The sequence below is a fragment of the Pelmatolapia mariae genome, linkage group LG2, assembly GCF_036321145.2.
Source record: "Pelmatolapia mariae isolate MD_Pm_ZW linkage group LG2, Pm_UMD_F_2, whole genome shotgun sequence".
NCBI classification, from domain to species: domain Eukaryota; kingdom Metazoa; phylum Chordata; class Actinopteri; order Cichliformes; family Cichlidae; genus Pelmatolapia; species Pelmatolapia mariae.
The window spans coordinates 35779737-35796104 of NC_086228.1; the positions used below are offsets into that span (position 1 = coordinate 35779737).

At 40.0% G+C, this 16368-nt stretch overlaps 1 protein-coding gene across 1 annotated transcript; it reads right to left on the reverse strand.

Moving 5' to 3' along the window:
• Positions 1 to 520: 520 nt before the first annotated feature.
• On the reverse strand, positions 521 to 14318 carry rab33a (RAB33A, member RAS oncogene family). Its single transcript, XM_063499877.1, has 5 exons — positions 14111 to 14318; positions 11176 to 11716; positions 7124 to 7264; positions 4069 to 4149; positions 521 to 3983 (listed from the first exon to the last, which is right to left on the reverse strand). The coding sequence occupies exons 2-5, from the start codon at positions 11566 to 11568 to the stop codon at positions 3759 to 3761; spliced, it is 840 nt and encodes a 279-aa protein (XP_063355947.1). The 5' UTR covers positions 11569 to 11716; positions 14111 to 14318; the 3' UTR covers positions 521 to 3758.
• Between the last annotated feature and the right edge of the window lie 2050 nt (positions 14319 to 16368).

The window sequence follows — 16368 nt, forward strand, 5'->3', positions numbered from 1 at the left end:
TGTTTTAGATAATAAAGCGAAATAACAATTTGTATTATTGTATAAAACCAGAGACATCCTAAATATTGTGGTGTTATCATTTTTAACGGAGTAAAAATCGTTAAAATATTCTTTAAATTAGTGAGAGTTTAGCTAATAATGAGCTGGCTAGCTAGCAAATAAACTAGCGCTTTGATTTAAGCTACCACGGGCTAAGTTGTGTTAGCACTGCAAGTAGGCAATGTATAAAACCAATATCCTGATACTCTGTAGGTCTGCAGCTAACTTTACTTTAATTCTTAAGCGAAGAAAGACCACATTCATCTGAACATTCACTGTAATGCTAAAGCTAATACAGCTGCTTAAGGATTTAAAAGATACCAAAAACATGTTTTCTTCAAAAAAAAAAAGAACCTAATTCACTTAAAACAGTAAATCAAATAATGAACTGTGATGATAAACTAACTTGTTTAATTTTGGCTTGTTCAAGTTGTCCATCAATGTTGGTGTGTTCTTATGGATATATATGAATGATATATGCTTCAAAGTGTATTCGATATTTATTATTTTCCACATACAGACGTTTTGCAGATAAACAATAATACCAGACTAAATATCAAAATGCCAAGGCAACCCTTTAAGAGCAAACATGGGTTATTAAAAATGACACAAATCAACTGCAAAAAAGTACAAATATATTAGAAAACACGCTGGAGATATAGAGAAAAGGGAAGGCAAGCATATATTTGCAACTCTTCGACCTGGAAAAATGCACATTTTGCAGTTTTAAATGGTTAAAACTGAATGTTTGTTAAGCGATGTTACATTTTCTAGTACATGACATAAACTGCTGAATAATTTCATAAACAGTGATATATAAGTTTGGTTGATGACAGTGAAAACAACCTAACTATAGCTTCATTTTCTTTTCTATTCATTTGAAACCATGTTAGTAAATCTGCTAACAGAACTGCAGACACATTTTTCTTTTTTCCACAATGTGTTTTTCTGCTCATTAGTCTAGTTCAGTCATCCCACTTGTATGACACTGACTAAATTAGCATTCTTACAATAACCCACTGATGGACAAAGCTGTCCATGTTAATGTATTAAAATTTAAAGGGTGAACAATTCCTTTTACATTTTATGTCCTGGGATACCGCTCCATCAATCCTGAACGTAGTGGTTTCCCCAGCGCACCTGTGGATGCCATTTATGGAGATTAAAAACAAATAAACAAACAAACAAAAGAAGTCACAGATTAGCCCATATAAGGAGAATGAACAGAGCTCTTCCTGATATTTTACAGTAATGTCATTTGATTCACTTGTGACAGCTGTTCGATCCTGCTGTTAGAACTGTGCAAAAGTCTCGAGCCAGCCCTCATTTCTTTATATTTTGGTAGGAAATTGGTGTAGCAATTTCTTGAAAGGTGCACAAATACACGGAAATACATTAACTAAGATGCTCCCACACTGCTTCAGGAATGTTGAAGTCTGGGCTCTTGGGAGGCCAATCCACGACTGTGTTTTTCTAATCAATTCTAATTTCAAATTTTATGGCATTGACAGTGTGTTTGGATCATTGTCATGCTCAAACATGAAAAGGTCAGTTGCCAAGCAGAGTTTTCCAGATGGTATTGCGCGGTAGCCCATTTCTCCTGGCCTCCGCTGTGCCTGCTGACAGTGAGTTACACCAGAAATGTTACATTTGGATTCATCGGTCAATAAGACCTGTCTCTACTGATTTTTGTTACAGCTTTTGTGTAATTTGGCACATTTTAGTCCCTGTTTCCTTTCTTTAGGAACCTTCTTGACAGCTGCCTTTCCACTGAAACCATTTCTGATGAGGCTTTGGCAAACAGTCGGTGGATCAACTGAAAATCCTGTGTCGGGTCTTTGGTCGATTTTGCCTATTTCTTAAGGAAATGACTTTCAGATATCTGCTGTAGAGCTTTTAAGGCCTGCCACTTCTCCTGTCCTCCATTTGTCCATTTGCCTCATATTTTTTTAAGGGCAGACTGCACACCATGCTGAAATAGGACTTTATTTTATTGCTATGAAATGACTAGGACTATTTTATAACTATTTGTGGCTGAAGACTTTTGCACCGTTCGTAAACCTGTATGAAAGATCGCTAAAACATGGCGCACCTCAGGCAGAAGCTCTCTGGCTTTGCACAGTGTTCAAATTCAATCTGTGAATAATTTAATCAGGACATCAGACTGTCAGCTTGGAGGGAACGCCGCTCTTAAATGCTCGCTGATCTGATTTTTCTACATATGGCATCCAGATACATTAATAGAATCACACAAGAGTAGGCTACAGTGGTAAAATATGCTAAGTGTGCTACTATATCAAACTGACATACATCACAGTTGGGATGTTGGATGGTTTCTTGTGACACAGAGGCTTCATTGCTTAAACACTGATTTATGTACAGTGTGTTCCTTCACCCACAGCCTACATGGGAGCTTCCTCAGTGCAAAGCAAGCTGCCTCTCTGTGTGCAGGAAATATTAAATATGGCTTTCTACAGTGTCTCATGCTGCCAGTTTCACCAGTGACTTGAATAATCCAGGCTTAAGGGTTCAGCAGCACAAAGGCTTCTCCATCGCCTACACAGGGTTCACAGTTTTCTCTCCTGCATTTTCAGAGACTGGAGGCAGTGAAGCTTCATCTAAGGCAGCTAGAAGGCCTCTAGCTTGAAAAATACCTATTAGAGCATTGATGCTGCATAACAGGAGAGAGTCGGGTAGCTATTTTAAAGACTTGATGTTTTTGAATTTACATCCAGTGGCAAAGCTGGCTTAGGCCACTGGGACAACATGGAGAAGATACATTTACATGAGGAGTGGATGAGAAACAAGAGCCTTGCCCCCCCTTTGTAGGAGAGTGCCTTTCACCTGCATAAGGGTAAAAGGATCTCACAGCTTCTAAATCAATAGCTGACATGCTCTCCGGCAACCTATAAATGGCCCGTTTGCAGGAAACCTTCTCGTCAAGGTCTTCCTCTGTAGATCCTGCAATCTGTCATCTTCTCCATTCATTTAAAATCTCACAATGATTTTAAGTCCTTCATTTGAGGGCTTGTGATAGACTGATATCAGGCAACATAAATGGAAGGGGGGGGGAAGACAATAAAAGTCTAATATTTCTCAACAAAAGAAGAATCTGATGAATGCTTTTTCAAATCCTTGAAACATCTTTGCTGTTTTTGCCTCAGCGGGTCATTAAAACTAATTTAGAGCCAGCTGTTTAGCTTTTAAGGCGGTAGAAATGGTGCAATCACAACAAGGGTGAAATGTGACAAATATTAAGCTCTGACAGCTAAAAACAGCCAGTAAAATAAGCTGCTGCAGTTAATAATGGCCTTGGAAAACACCGAGTTTCAGGGTAAGCTTTGCGTGGAGACTCTGTGTCATTGACGTCATAAGAAACTAGATTTTACTCAGATTGTGTATATATGTGCAAATAAGTGGAAGAATTTCTAAACTATACTGTAGTTGAAAAGGCAGCTTCATCTTATTTCTGAATTGTTAACAGATGCATCACTCCCAGGATGTTGGTGATTTTTCAGTCCTTTGCACAAGCTTTAAGCCCCTCTACCGTCCACCTCGTAGTGTCAGCTTTAACACCCCCACCCCCCCATCCTTCTCCTAAACTACAAATTTAAACGACTCTTGTCTTTCGCCCTATCATCCCTTTTCCTCTTCCTTCTTCAAATGTAGAGAAACTCTTCTCTCCTCCCTTCCGTTATGCCTCCCGCTCCTCCTTTTCCTCAACAAGGACAAGTACTCTTTGTCTCAGTCTCTTGTGTGAGTCGCACTCTCCCGTCCTCTCTCTCCACGTCTCTGTAGAGCAGGGACTTCTGAGCCTTCAGACGGCAGGCCAAGGACATAAAGATCGAGTTGACGTTCTGACTCTCTCTCGGGTCCTTTGCCGACGTCTCGAATAGCAGCATGTTGTGGGCGTCGGCGAACTTCAGCGCCATGTTGGAGGGCACCTGGGAAAGCACGAGTGATCGGTTGTTAAGTGGATGATGAATAAACCCTGAAGTCACGCTGCGATCCTCGGCGGTGCACACAAACCTGTATTTGGTCCACAAGGTCGCACTTGTTCCCCACTAGGACTCGAGGTACTGATGCAGACACCCGATGACCATTGCACTCCTGGAAAGTGGAAAAGCACATCGCTTTATAAACTTTGGCTATGTGTCTGTAAAACCATGTAGAGTACAACATAAAAATTTGGTCTCTTGGCTGTGAAAACAAAAGAAGGAATTTTTCACATTTAAAATACATCGATGTCATCACACTGGTGCCAGGATGTGCGAGAAGTCACCATTCCCACCATTCAGTGTAAATAAATGACACTATAGAATAATATATAAATAATCACTTGTAATTAAAAAACCTTATATATTACATATATATACAGTGTCTTGCAAAAGTATTCGGCCCCCTTGAACTTTCCCACATTTTGTCACATTACAGCCACAAACATGAATCAATTTTATTGGAATTCCACGTGAAAGACCAATACAAAGTGGTGTACATGTGAGAAGTGGAACGAAAATCATACATGATTCCAAACATTTTTTACAAATAAATAACTGAAAAGTGGGGTGTGCATAATTATTCAGCCCCCTTTGGTCTGAGTGCAGTCAGTTGAAAGCCATTGTTAACAGAAAACCATAAGAAGTCCCGTTTGCAGTTTGCCACAAGCCATGTGGGGGACACAGCAAACATGTGGAAGAAGGTGCTCTGGTCAGATGAGACCAAAATGCAAAACGCTATGTGTGGCGGAAAACTAACACTGCACATCACTCTGAACACACCATCCCCACTGTCAAATATGGTGGTGACAGCATCATGCTCTGGGGGTGCTTCTCTTCAGCAGGGACAGGGAAGCTGGTCAGAGTTGATGGGAAGATGGATGGAGCCAAATACAGGGCAATCTTGGAAGAAAACCTCTTGGAGTCTGCAAAAGACTTGAGACTGGGGTGGAGGTTCACCTTCCAGCAGGACAACGACCCTAAACATAAAGCCAGGGCAACAATGGAATGGTTTAAAACAAAACATATCCATGTGTTAGAATGGCCCAGTCAAAGTCCAGATCTAAATCCAATCCAGAATCTGTGGCAAGATCTGAAAACTGCTGTTCACAAACGCTGTCCATCTAATCTGACTGAGCTGGAGCTGTTTTGCAAAGAAGAATGGGCAAGGATTTCAGTCTGTAGATGTGCAAAGCTGGTAGAGACATACCCTAAAAGACTGGCAGCTATAATTGCAGCAAAAGGTGGTTCTACAAAGTATTGACTCAGGGGGCTGAATAATTACGCACACCCCACTTTGCAGTTATTTATTTGTAAAAAATGTTTGGAATCATGTATGATTTTCGTTCCACTTCTCACGTGTACACCACTTTGTATTGGTCTTTCACGTGGAATTCCAATAAAATTGATTCATGTTTGTGGCTGTAATGTGACAAAATGTGGGAAAGTTCAAGGGGGCCGAATACTTTTGCAAGCCACTGTATATGTATGTACATATATTGAATAATATATTCCATTATATATAATTTACAAATTATTTTACTGCTGCTAAAAATTACCCACAGTATATCTACTGATAATACTTAGAATATCAGGACTTCACAGTGAGCTGTACTGAAGGGATAACAACAAGCTGGAAAGCATCTGTCATGCAAAACCACTGATATAAATATCGTGTATTAAATTTTTTTTTTTTTCTAGCAGAAGCTGACAGAACTACACTAAATATAAAAAGGAGTGTTAGCTATAGATTATTTCCATTTTAGACATTCCAACAAATTGCTGTGGCAGGAAAACAGGTTACTGCACATTAACCATGACTCACTTTCACTGAGACGGGACCCTGGAAGCTGTGCCAGTGAGACACAGAGCTAAATAGAGCTTGTATTAACACTTAGAAATGTCTTTGTCTTTACAACATCCCACAAAATTACTCTACTTGTGTGAATTTTACACTTGCAGTGCCGCCATGCCAATGCCACATTAGTCTTTAAAGGTTGCAAATGCTAGTCAAAATGAGCTTAAACAGGAGTTTAGGTTTGTTTTACTGTCCTTGTTCGGGGGTAGTAGGGGCCACATTGTCAGTAGTGTAAATAATGAACATTATTATAGCAGTGTCAGTTTGCTGTTACACATTGAAATTATTTTGGCCAGTGTGTATAACAACAGCAGTTGTCACAGTGTTAGCTTCGGAAGTACAGATTGATAGATCTTTATTGTCACTGTTACTACTGTTTCACATCTCCCCATTAGCAGTATGTAGATTTTTACATTAAAATTACTAATAATAAAGAGAAAAGATACACAGATATATAAGCTGTAAGGTGCAATTTAAGATGCAGTGTAATCAGTGGTAGTGCACATTGAGTAAGCACTGTTTATAATGGGTAATTAAGGGAAACCTGAAAAAAGAAGAGAAGGGAGAAACACCCTTCCACCATGTTATGAGTGTTGACATTGTATATAGTTTGTCCACTAGAGGGCTCTCTGCAACTTGTTGTCAAGAGGGAAAAATATTGGCCGACATATTGGAATATTGGCTTTTGAAATCACCAAATATTGGTCTTAAAAATGCGATATTGGTTGGATGCCCATCTCTAGTGACGTTATCACTGATTCTTGTGTTTACTTTCAGATGACTGTAGTTGCATTTCAGTTTTACAACTTATGTCTTGGTTCAAGTCTTGATTGTTGTTAATAGTTGAGACTTAGGAAAGACTCAGAGACAGAGAACTGCTGTGTAGAAAATCTGACTGCACATCATTTGACTTTCCCATTTGTTTTTTTCCTTCTTCCCTTTTTAGATTTGGTGGATGGCTGGTAAAAGTACGTATTTTTGGATTCATCTGCCTCCTGCGTCATCAAACTCCAGAGTCCAAACAGCACCAGACTCTGACAGTACCAAACCACATCTGGTGATGGAAACAGCACAGTGTCAAACGGTGACTAATAAACAGTCTTGGGGAAGGAGGGAACACTGAACAATGCTCAGAGTCCTTATGGTACCAAAGGGGGATCATTACATAGCGGCTGTAAGTCAGCCTCCTCTGTTGTTCACTGACAAGTGATTTTTACAATGTAATGCCAACCTCTATCCAAGTCTGTAGGTTGCGGAAGGAAGCCATCTTGGTAACATCATATACAAAGACCACAGCATGGACATTACGGTAGTAGTGCTCCACCATGGATTTACGAAAGCGCTCCTGGCCTGCTGTGTCCCATACCTGCACCTGTAGAGACAGACGACTTAGGTTTGTATACAAATTACAGAGACAACCGATCATTACACATAGAGACAGCACTGACAGAAGTGGAAAAGATAAATGGTATTCTCTTACAATATCCAGCAGATCATGAAATATAAGACAATTTTAATATCAGAAGTAACAGCAACAGCTTTTTGTATTGCATACAATTACTTGAGATAAAATTCTACAAATGAAATAACAATGAATATGAATTAGGCTGCAATGAGTTGTCTAAGCTTGCAACTTTGCAAATCAGAACATTGCCACGTGAGCAGGAAACAGTGCAAATATATTCCTAGCTACAGGGTCTCAGGAGAGCATGGTTCTACAATACAGTGCGTTTTTCTGCTTGATCATTAACAGCAGGTTCAGCCAGTATCTATAGTATGTATCCTAAAATAATGTAATGTGGGTTAGAAGCAAGTGTCAATCTCTGGGCCTTGAAAAACAAAACTCGAAAAGCCCAGAATCTACATTTCATCAAAACAAACACTTCCTGCTGGCTCCACAGGTGTGTCAAGACTAGATTTAAATGTCCAGCTTTACAGCAGACATAAGCATAATTACATAATTAAGTACAAAATATGGTTTTATTCTCTTTAGTGCAATTACTTTTCCATAATAAGTGTATATATGTTAAAATGCAAGACTTCACCCACTATTGCCTAGACCTATAGACGTCTACAGAAAACAGCTTTCTGTAAACACTTTCTTGAAGACTTTATGGGCTCAGTGACTTGTTTGAGTCATATTCAATAAAAAATGAAGTCTGTTTTGTAAATCCTGTTCATACCATCCTTCAAAGTGGAGTATTACCTGAGGTATGCAACCGTGTACTCAGAGATTGACGAGGAGTAAATGAGCATGCATTTTCGTAGTAAGACCCACCTTGGTTTTGTTTGAAAATGCTCAAGGCTTTAAAATGAGACTGCAAACAATGAGACTGCAAACAGCAACATGAAGTCACAGTAGCTATGTCTAACTTTTGTACTACGTTTGTACTTAAAGACACTCCAGTGAGTCAGCTCTTTATTTTTCCAGTTTGTTTATTTCTTTATTTCTTCAATTCATTTTAAACTTTGACCAAAATTAGCATCCTTTACCTTTCTAACCATGTGAGCTAGCTAGACTAGCTAGAATGCTATGTTAGTGCTAGCATTAGCTGAAAACTATAAAAAACATGATTATGACAGATTTCAAAAATACAAAATATCTGCTGCCAATATGCCAAATTTGAGGCTTCAAAAGAGAATTGATCAAATCATTAAGTGTCCTTTAACATATTATGTTTTCAAACTAAATTAGGGTATTCAAGCTAGTTAGCCAAGTTCATCAAATGTTTGGAGTGCTGTTCACTACCCCAGTCAACAGGGGAGCAAAAGAGAAGTATTTACCCCCCAGCACTGTACCATACCACTGCTTAATGAAGTAATTTTTAATAATTACTGATTTCAGATTTAGCTTTACTACGCCACAAATACACCTGGAGTGCCTCTACAGTGGTGTATATAAGGCCATTAGGGTGAATCGGAGGTTAGAATTTATTTTCACTAATGCACAAAAACGGTTTTGTTTTTTTCTGTCTGATCAGTAGCACTTTGTATATCAGCAGGGAGTTCTCCCAACACTTAGCACAGGCCTGCAGTGTAAAAAGGGCCAGAGAATTATCTGCTATTACCATTTGAAAGGACTAGCGCAGCTATTTATCATTAGAGGCAGAACGCTGCATCAGAGCCAACCATAACATCAAAGCTCAGTGTTTCGAACGCGTGGCCCTCATGATTTGATAAGTTGAGAAAATTGCATCCTATTTAAATTGATTAGAAATGGATGCTATGAAAGTGAATATAAGACATACGGCATTTTGTATGCACTCAGAGGGAACGTCAGTTTAAAAAGAAACGCTGAATACATAAATAGCATTGTTTTCATCAATTTGAAAGTGTCAAAAGCTACGAAACATATTTTTTCAGGTTATCTCATGCTCTCGTGAGAATCAATGACATTATTTTGACACATCAGTCTGCTTTTCTTTTTATAGTCCTACGCAGGTTTATGCCATTTGAAGTTGTAAATTTGTGTTTTACTGATATTTACCAGCCAGAGGAATAGAAAGCATAAGAGCTGCACAGTTTAATCCCTCTGTACTTAATCCTCTGAATTTTAATGATATATTAGTCTCTTATATCAAAGGTACAAGTGAAATTTTGACTTGTATGACAACATTTTTTCCCCACTGCTACAGAATGGCCTAGTTTTTACTTCAACAATGGAAGAGTTCACTTTTACATAAAAAGGCAGGATTTTACATTGACATCTTGGCTCTGGTGCTGAAGGCAAACTTGTGGGGGGCTCACTGAAGGGCAAATTCTCTTTGGAGCATCTTCTTTAAGATAAATGTTGGCAGCGTCCTGTCTTTGAATTATCCAATCAGAAACTGCTGCCATCTTGACAAGGTCTCTGTTGAAATAGAGCTTGTCAATATCAGTGGGATTACCAGTTGAACAGAAAAATGAATGTAAAAACAAAACAATAGATGGGCCTGTTTTGATCACTCTTTAAGTATTTTAAAGACATACAGATCCGTCTTTAGGGGGAGTGACGTCTGTCTCCTCTTACAGCTGCTCATGCAAATGGAGTTAATTACCAATGAGGATTAATCTTAATTTAATGTCCCATTTCCATGTACTCCACCAGCAGTAACCAGCTTAGAGAGCAGCAACAAGAAAGCAGATATTTTCACAGTCTCACAACAATGACTGTACACTGTGGCAGGTGTGTCTGGGGAGCATTTGGATGATTCAGATACAATGACCTAATACTATGTAATGCGACTGTGCAACTGTGTTTGTGAGTCAGCACTGGGGGGACCTGGAGTATGCACACAGAATAATCCACTGAGAGAAAGCAGGGAGGGGAGCACACAAAGGTAAGCTTCACTGACATCACAGCGTCTGGTCTGAGTGACCAGCCAAGGTGTGAGTCAGGAATCACAGTTAAAGAAACCCAAACTTACAGACCAACCAGATGAGTAAGCAAATTATTAACCTTTCATATACATGCTAAAATCTTTGACCAGTTAGTTGCCATGATACATGAACCTGTTTTTACACTGTGGTCTGATGTTGGTTTTGTTACGTCTGCCAGTACGCATTGCTCCAGAAATGATCTCCAAAGTCATTAAATTTTTATTTCACAATCAGGGCACATGACAGCGTGGCCTACATTTATAATGCTGCTGTCTTTACTTTGTGACTACTATAACAGCCCAGCTAAGGGACTTGCCTCACACGTTGTGCAAACACTGGAATGTGGTTATTTTTGTTGATTGAACAGGTTAATTGTTGCAATCACCTTGTAGACCTGCTTTATATTATACATGTAAATGAATGGCTTGCACATGCTGAAGGTGGACAAGTGCATATTTATAGATTCTGCAGCACCACAGTCAGATTTTGATGTTTTGTTTTTCATTTAGAGTTTTAAAATTCTCTTAAGAAATGTTGCATTCATAGTCAGATTTGTAAAAATATATTCATTTCTGTTTATGTTTCAAACTCGAAAACCACAAAAAGCCTACTGAGCCATACAATAGAATTCATTAGAGGCTACCTTTATCTTCCTGTGGCCTATTACTGACTACAGAGCATGTGCGGCAAAGAAAAAGGGAGTTGTAGTTCTTTAGAATGTACTAAAAATATGTTTTGAAATGTTACATTTCTCCAGAGATATTCTAAAATATTGCCCATCCTTTGAGAGTGTGAGGATAAAATGAAAGAAACGGCCCCCCTGTGTATCCACTGGCAGCTGATCAGCTCAGCCAGAGGAGGAGGAGGGGTGTAGGAGTGAGGGAACACCACTGATCAGCATCCAGCTCCTCTGCTGCCTCTTACCTTGATAGTCTCTCCTTCGATCTCCACCACCTTCTCCCTGAAATCCACGCCGATGGTGGCCTCGGTCTTATCGGGGAAGCTGCCCCCCGTGAAGCGGAAGGTGAGGCAGGTCTTCCCCACGTTGGAGTCCCCGATGACGATGATCTTAAAGATCCGCGTCTGGATGCTCAGCTCCAGGGAGGAGGTGCTCAGATCCACGGAGGACGTGATGCTCGGGGCGGCATCGTTGCTGCTGCTGCTGGCTCGGCTCCGGCTGGCTCTGTGTAAATCCATGGATGATGTCAGGATCGTCACATTGTCATCCGCTCGGTGTTTTCTACCGATTCCTCTTCCACAACCACCTCCTCCGCCGCCCGGAGCTCGGGTCTCCTCCTCCGGGCTATCGTTGGTCATTATACCGGAGGAGGCGATGCGGAAATCGGGGTGCGTGTGTCGAGAAGAGGATTGATAGACGGGAGAAGGGAGGGGAAAGGAGAAAAGAAGGAGGAGACCAGGGATGCAACAATACCGATGATGCTCGCTTTCAGCAGCTGACTGTGGCCTTAAAGGGAGAAGAATACAATAAAAAAAAAAAAATCAATCGACTAATAATAATAATAATAATTTATGAATAATAAAATAATCATAAAATAATTGACAATTCAATGAAATGCAGTTTAAAAAGTTGTAAATGAGCACTTGCCTCATGGTGCTTTATATTGCAATGTAAGACCCTACAGTAATACAGAGAAAACCCCAACAATCAGATGACCCCCTGTGAACAAGCGCTTTGGTGACAGTGGGAGGGAAAAACTCTCCTTTAAAAGGAAGAAACCTCAGAACCAGGCTTGGGGAGCGGCAGCCCTGAGTGGTAATGACTAACGCACCATATATAGAAACATAGGATATTTAAAAATATATATAATTTAAATTTACTGAACTGCATCATTATAACCACAAAACACTGTAACATTGATGCCATGAAGGCCATTAAATATAATCAGCTGATAACCTAAATTCAGCCAGCTCATGTTACCAGACCCAAAGAGCAATCTCACCTCCAGACTTTTATTTTATCTCTTCTTTCTGAAATCTGTCGAGTACCTAAAAAACACCCAAACTGTTATAAAGACATGTGAAAAAAGGGTCACGCTCAGCAGGGCACCTACATGTCACTGGAAACACTATTTAGTCATAGTCAGACCTAATGTACCGGATTATTGTGATATTATTTATTTCTAACGTAATCATATTGTAATACTAAGATTGGAAGTTAATATAAATTACACCAGGGCCACGGGGCTTTGTTATGGTCAGCAGATCATCTCTTTACGTTCCCCTTGTGTTTACAGTTCATGAGCAGAACTCTCTATTAGCTTGTTTTTCATCCACTCAATTACTTCCTTCTAGATTCAAGATAATATAAAGCTTACAGTTTAAAATGTGATGCAGTTAAAGTACTGAAGTAAACAGAAGGTTTTTCTATAATTCAAGCATTTCCTTTCAGGGTGTACCAGAGAAAGAAAGTGAAAGATTTTCTCACACTGTCTGTCGTCACATGAGCTGATCGGAGTGTCACACTGTCACATTCCATAAACTAACAAGTTTAAAATGCAAAGGATTGCAATGTTCCCAGATTCCTCGCTCGATTTAAGTGAACAAAAAGAAAGAGCAATACAGAGAACAACCATTTTAAAATAACATAAAGTTTTCTGTCTGCGAGTGAAACAGCTTAATGCAAATGAAGGCTGTCACAACATGAGATTGTCATGAGGCGATTATTATGGCCAGAGAATTCTTTAAGGCACTCCAATTCATGTTAACACAGCCACAGATGGTGACAGTCAGTACACTCCATGAGGAGTTAGCCACAGAAGGTAACTGCTGACAGGACTGGCTGTTCACAGAGTGCTAAATTGAAGAATATCAACTGAAAGTTGGCAGGAAGGGAAAATCAGGGTTGGAAAAGATGCAAAAAAAACATAGATGACCGCAGCATTGGCAGGATTGTAGAGTAAAGGTGTTTCAAGAACTTTGGAGAGCTTCACAGGGAGTGGACAGAGGCTGGTGTCAGTGCATCAAGAGCCACTGTGCACAGATTTCTTCAGCAAATTCCTAAAACAAAGCCCTCTTGAAACAGCGACATCAGTAACATCTTACAGGGAATAAGCTGAACTGTTGTTCAGTGGTCCAGGGTCCTCTTTTCACATAAAAATTAACTTTGCATTTCATTTAGAAATCAAAGATCTAAGAGTCTGGAGTGGAGAAGTGCAGAGTCCAAGGTGTTTGAAATCTGTCGTCACGTGTCTGCAGTCTGTGATGATTTGAGGTGCCACACCAGCTGCTGTCATCCACTGTGTTTTATCAAGTCCAAAGTCAATGCGACGATCATCCTGGAGATTTTAGAGCATTTCATGCTTTGGTCAGCCAACAAGCTTTATGGAGAGGACCATTTCCTGTTGCAGCAGGATTCAGCACCTGCCCCAAAACTATTACCAAATGGGCGGCAACCTCACCTGACTCAAACCTCATGGAGAATCTATAGAACAGTGTCAAGAAGAAAATGGGTGCTGGTGCAGTAATTTGTGGTACAAAGCCACAACCAAGTGTTGTAAATATTCTAATAATTTCATATTCTACATTTCTTATTGAAACGTTTAACTTTAACTGCAATTATTACAGAATATTTGAAAGGTTTTTATTTGAAATCAAACTGCAAAAGAAAACTAAAAACCTTTTTCACAGTTTTTTAGACCCACTATTCTGGACCAAAGTTGTAGACCAACCAGTCATGCCACAGTACAAGTTTTCCTCAGCTCCCAGTCTCCTGGATTATTATTATTTTTTTTAAAGTTTAATTATTTTTTTTGCAGTTGAGATAAAAAAGTCTGATGCATAACAGCTGATGCTTTGAAACAAAGAAACAGAAGGAAGAGACAGAGTCTGTTTCACTCACCGTCTGAAACGATGCTGTACAAGAAGAAGCTGCAGCACGTTTGAGCTGCTGTGCTTCCATTTTGACTCAACGCAGCAGAAGTGAAAGCTGAGAAACACGCCGCCTGGTTCACGTGTATGCACACTCACTGTCTGCTGATATCAGACTGAAATGCAGACAGAATCACCAAACACTTGTTTTTCTTGCACAGACAAACAGGCGTGCCACTCTCTGTTTGAACAAATCCGTTAAGACACAGATGCAGTCTCTTCCTCACAGACGTGCACATTTTCTCTCTCTCAAAGAGACAAACATAATCCTTTTCTTACACGCACACGCACGCACACGCGCAAAAAAAATCACTCCCAGTGTCAAACAATCCCAACGTTTCTGTCTGACAAAGCTCCCCTTCATCCTCAGAAAAAGGCCTGTTTGTCTGAAAGCGATGCTCAGTGGGACATTCACATTCTAGTGAGCACAGTGAAATATAGCACACATTTGGATACACGCATACAAACAAAATAATACCCCAGTGTTACAAAAATAACATGTAGTTATCCATAGATGACTTTTTATTATTACTCAGTCTAAGTTGTTTTCCTCTCTCACTAAAACTTCCAGAGGAGCTGAAAAAGAAAAGAAGGAAAATAATACATGTGAAATTCTGTCCTCTGCAGCTTTGAAATTTCAGCCTCAGTTTCCACATCTATGGCATCAAATTGAGTTCAAACTTGAAGGTTTGTTACACGATAATAACACATACCATTATTGTCCTATATGTGTCTTTGGGTGGCACAACCAGCCTTTAGCTGGACTCCAGTCCTCCACGTCCTCAAGTTTTGTCGTGTCACTCCTTTGACTTAACCTGATGCACCTCCAGAAATGTAACTACACGTCGGGTAGGCGGATACCACGATGACTTGAATGTTGTGGAAGGTTGCAGTGTAGAAATTAAAGGAGTTTCCGGTTACAATGTCAGTTAGGACATAGATTTTTCCACAGAAGTCTAAATCAAGCTTTATTTTCAGAAGGGGAGGCCACTGGTTAGTTCTTCCACAGGTAAAGAGATCATTGGAGAGTGACCCAGCAGGTCAGTAAGTGAGGGGAGTGTTCCAGAAAGGGCCTTCAGACAAACTGGTGAAGACACTGGTAAACGGGAGACACAGAAGTTAACACAGAGAGTGATAACTTTCATAGGACTAACATAAAGGAACCTGAGGAGGCAGACAACCTGGAGGAGACTGGGTGCTTGAGCTTGTCTTTAAGTAAAAGCTGATGAGGTGGAGGTTGTTATCATGGCATCCTCTCCTGGTCTGAATACACTGTTGTGCCAAATACATTTGCTTTGCCACAAGGAGCTCTACAAACTCTGTGTAGGCTCCTCTTCTGGGACAGTTTATTTTAATTTTTTTACTGTAAATTTTACACGTGTCGTTCAACAATGCCAGAGCTGACAGACAAAAGAAAAGAGAAGAAATTATAAAAAAGAGGGAAAAAAGGAGAAAAAATAAGAATAAAAGTTAAAGCAAATATTCATCATGACGGGTCATCAAGCGCTGCATCTGTAACATACACCAGCAAACAAATGATCTGTGTGTGAAGCTGTTTGAGTGAAGGTGAGTGTGTGTTTGTCGTAAAACATACTTGGTGAGAAGCCACACCAGCCCCATTGTCATTGTAAGAGTAAGAGGTCATATGTTAGATGCATGTGTTGCACCCTGCATTTAAGATTAGGCTTTCCTTTTTGATGAAGCACACAGTTAGGGCTGGATCAGGTGATCCTGAATCCTCCCTTAGTTACACTGCAGCAGGTGCAGGCTGCTGGGTGCTTCCTGTGATGCACTGATTGTTTCTTCTTCAGTCACCTTTTTTCACTCATTATATGTTTATACACCTCTCTGCATTTAATCAATGGTTATTATTAGTCTCTGGCTCTCTTTGTGCTGGTTTCCTCCTCTCACCCCCAAACCGGTCATGACAGATGACCGTCCCTCCCTGAGCCTGGTTCTGCTGGAGTTTCCTTTCTTCCCACCGTCGCCCACGCTTGCTGATTGTTCTGATTGTTCCGATTGTTGGGGTTTTCTCTGTGTTCTTTGTATTAGTGTTGTGTCTTTACTTTACAATATAAAGCACATTTCAGCAGCTGTTGTTGTGATTTGGTGCTTCATAAATAAAATTGAATTGAATTGAAATTGAATGTACTGTATGAAGTGCAAGGGATGAATATGACTGATGGTCAGAATGAGGCGGGGAAGGGCTCAAACCCAAGGATGAGATAA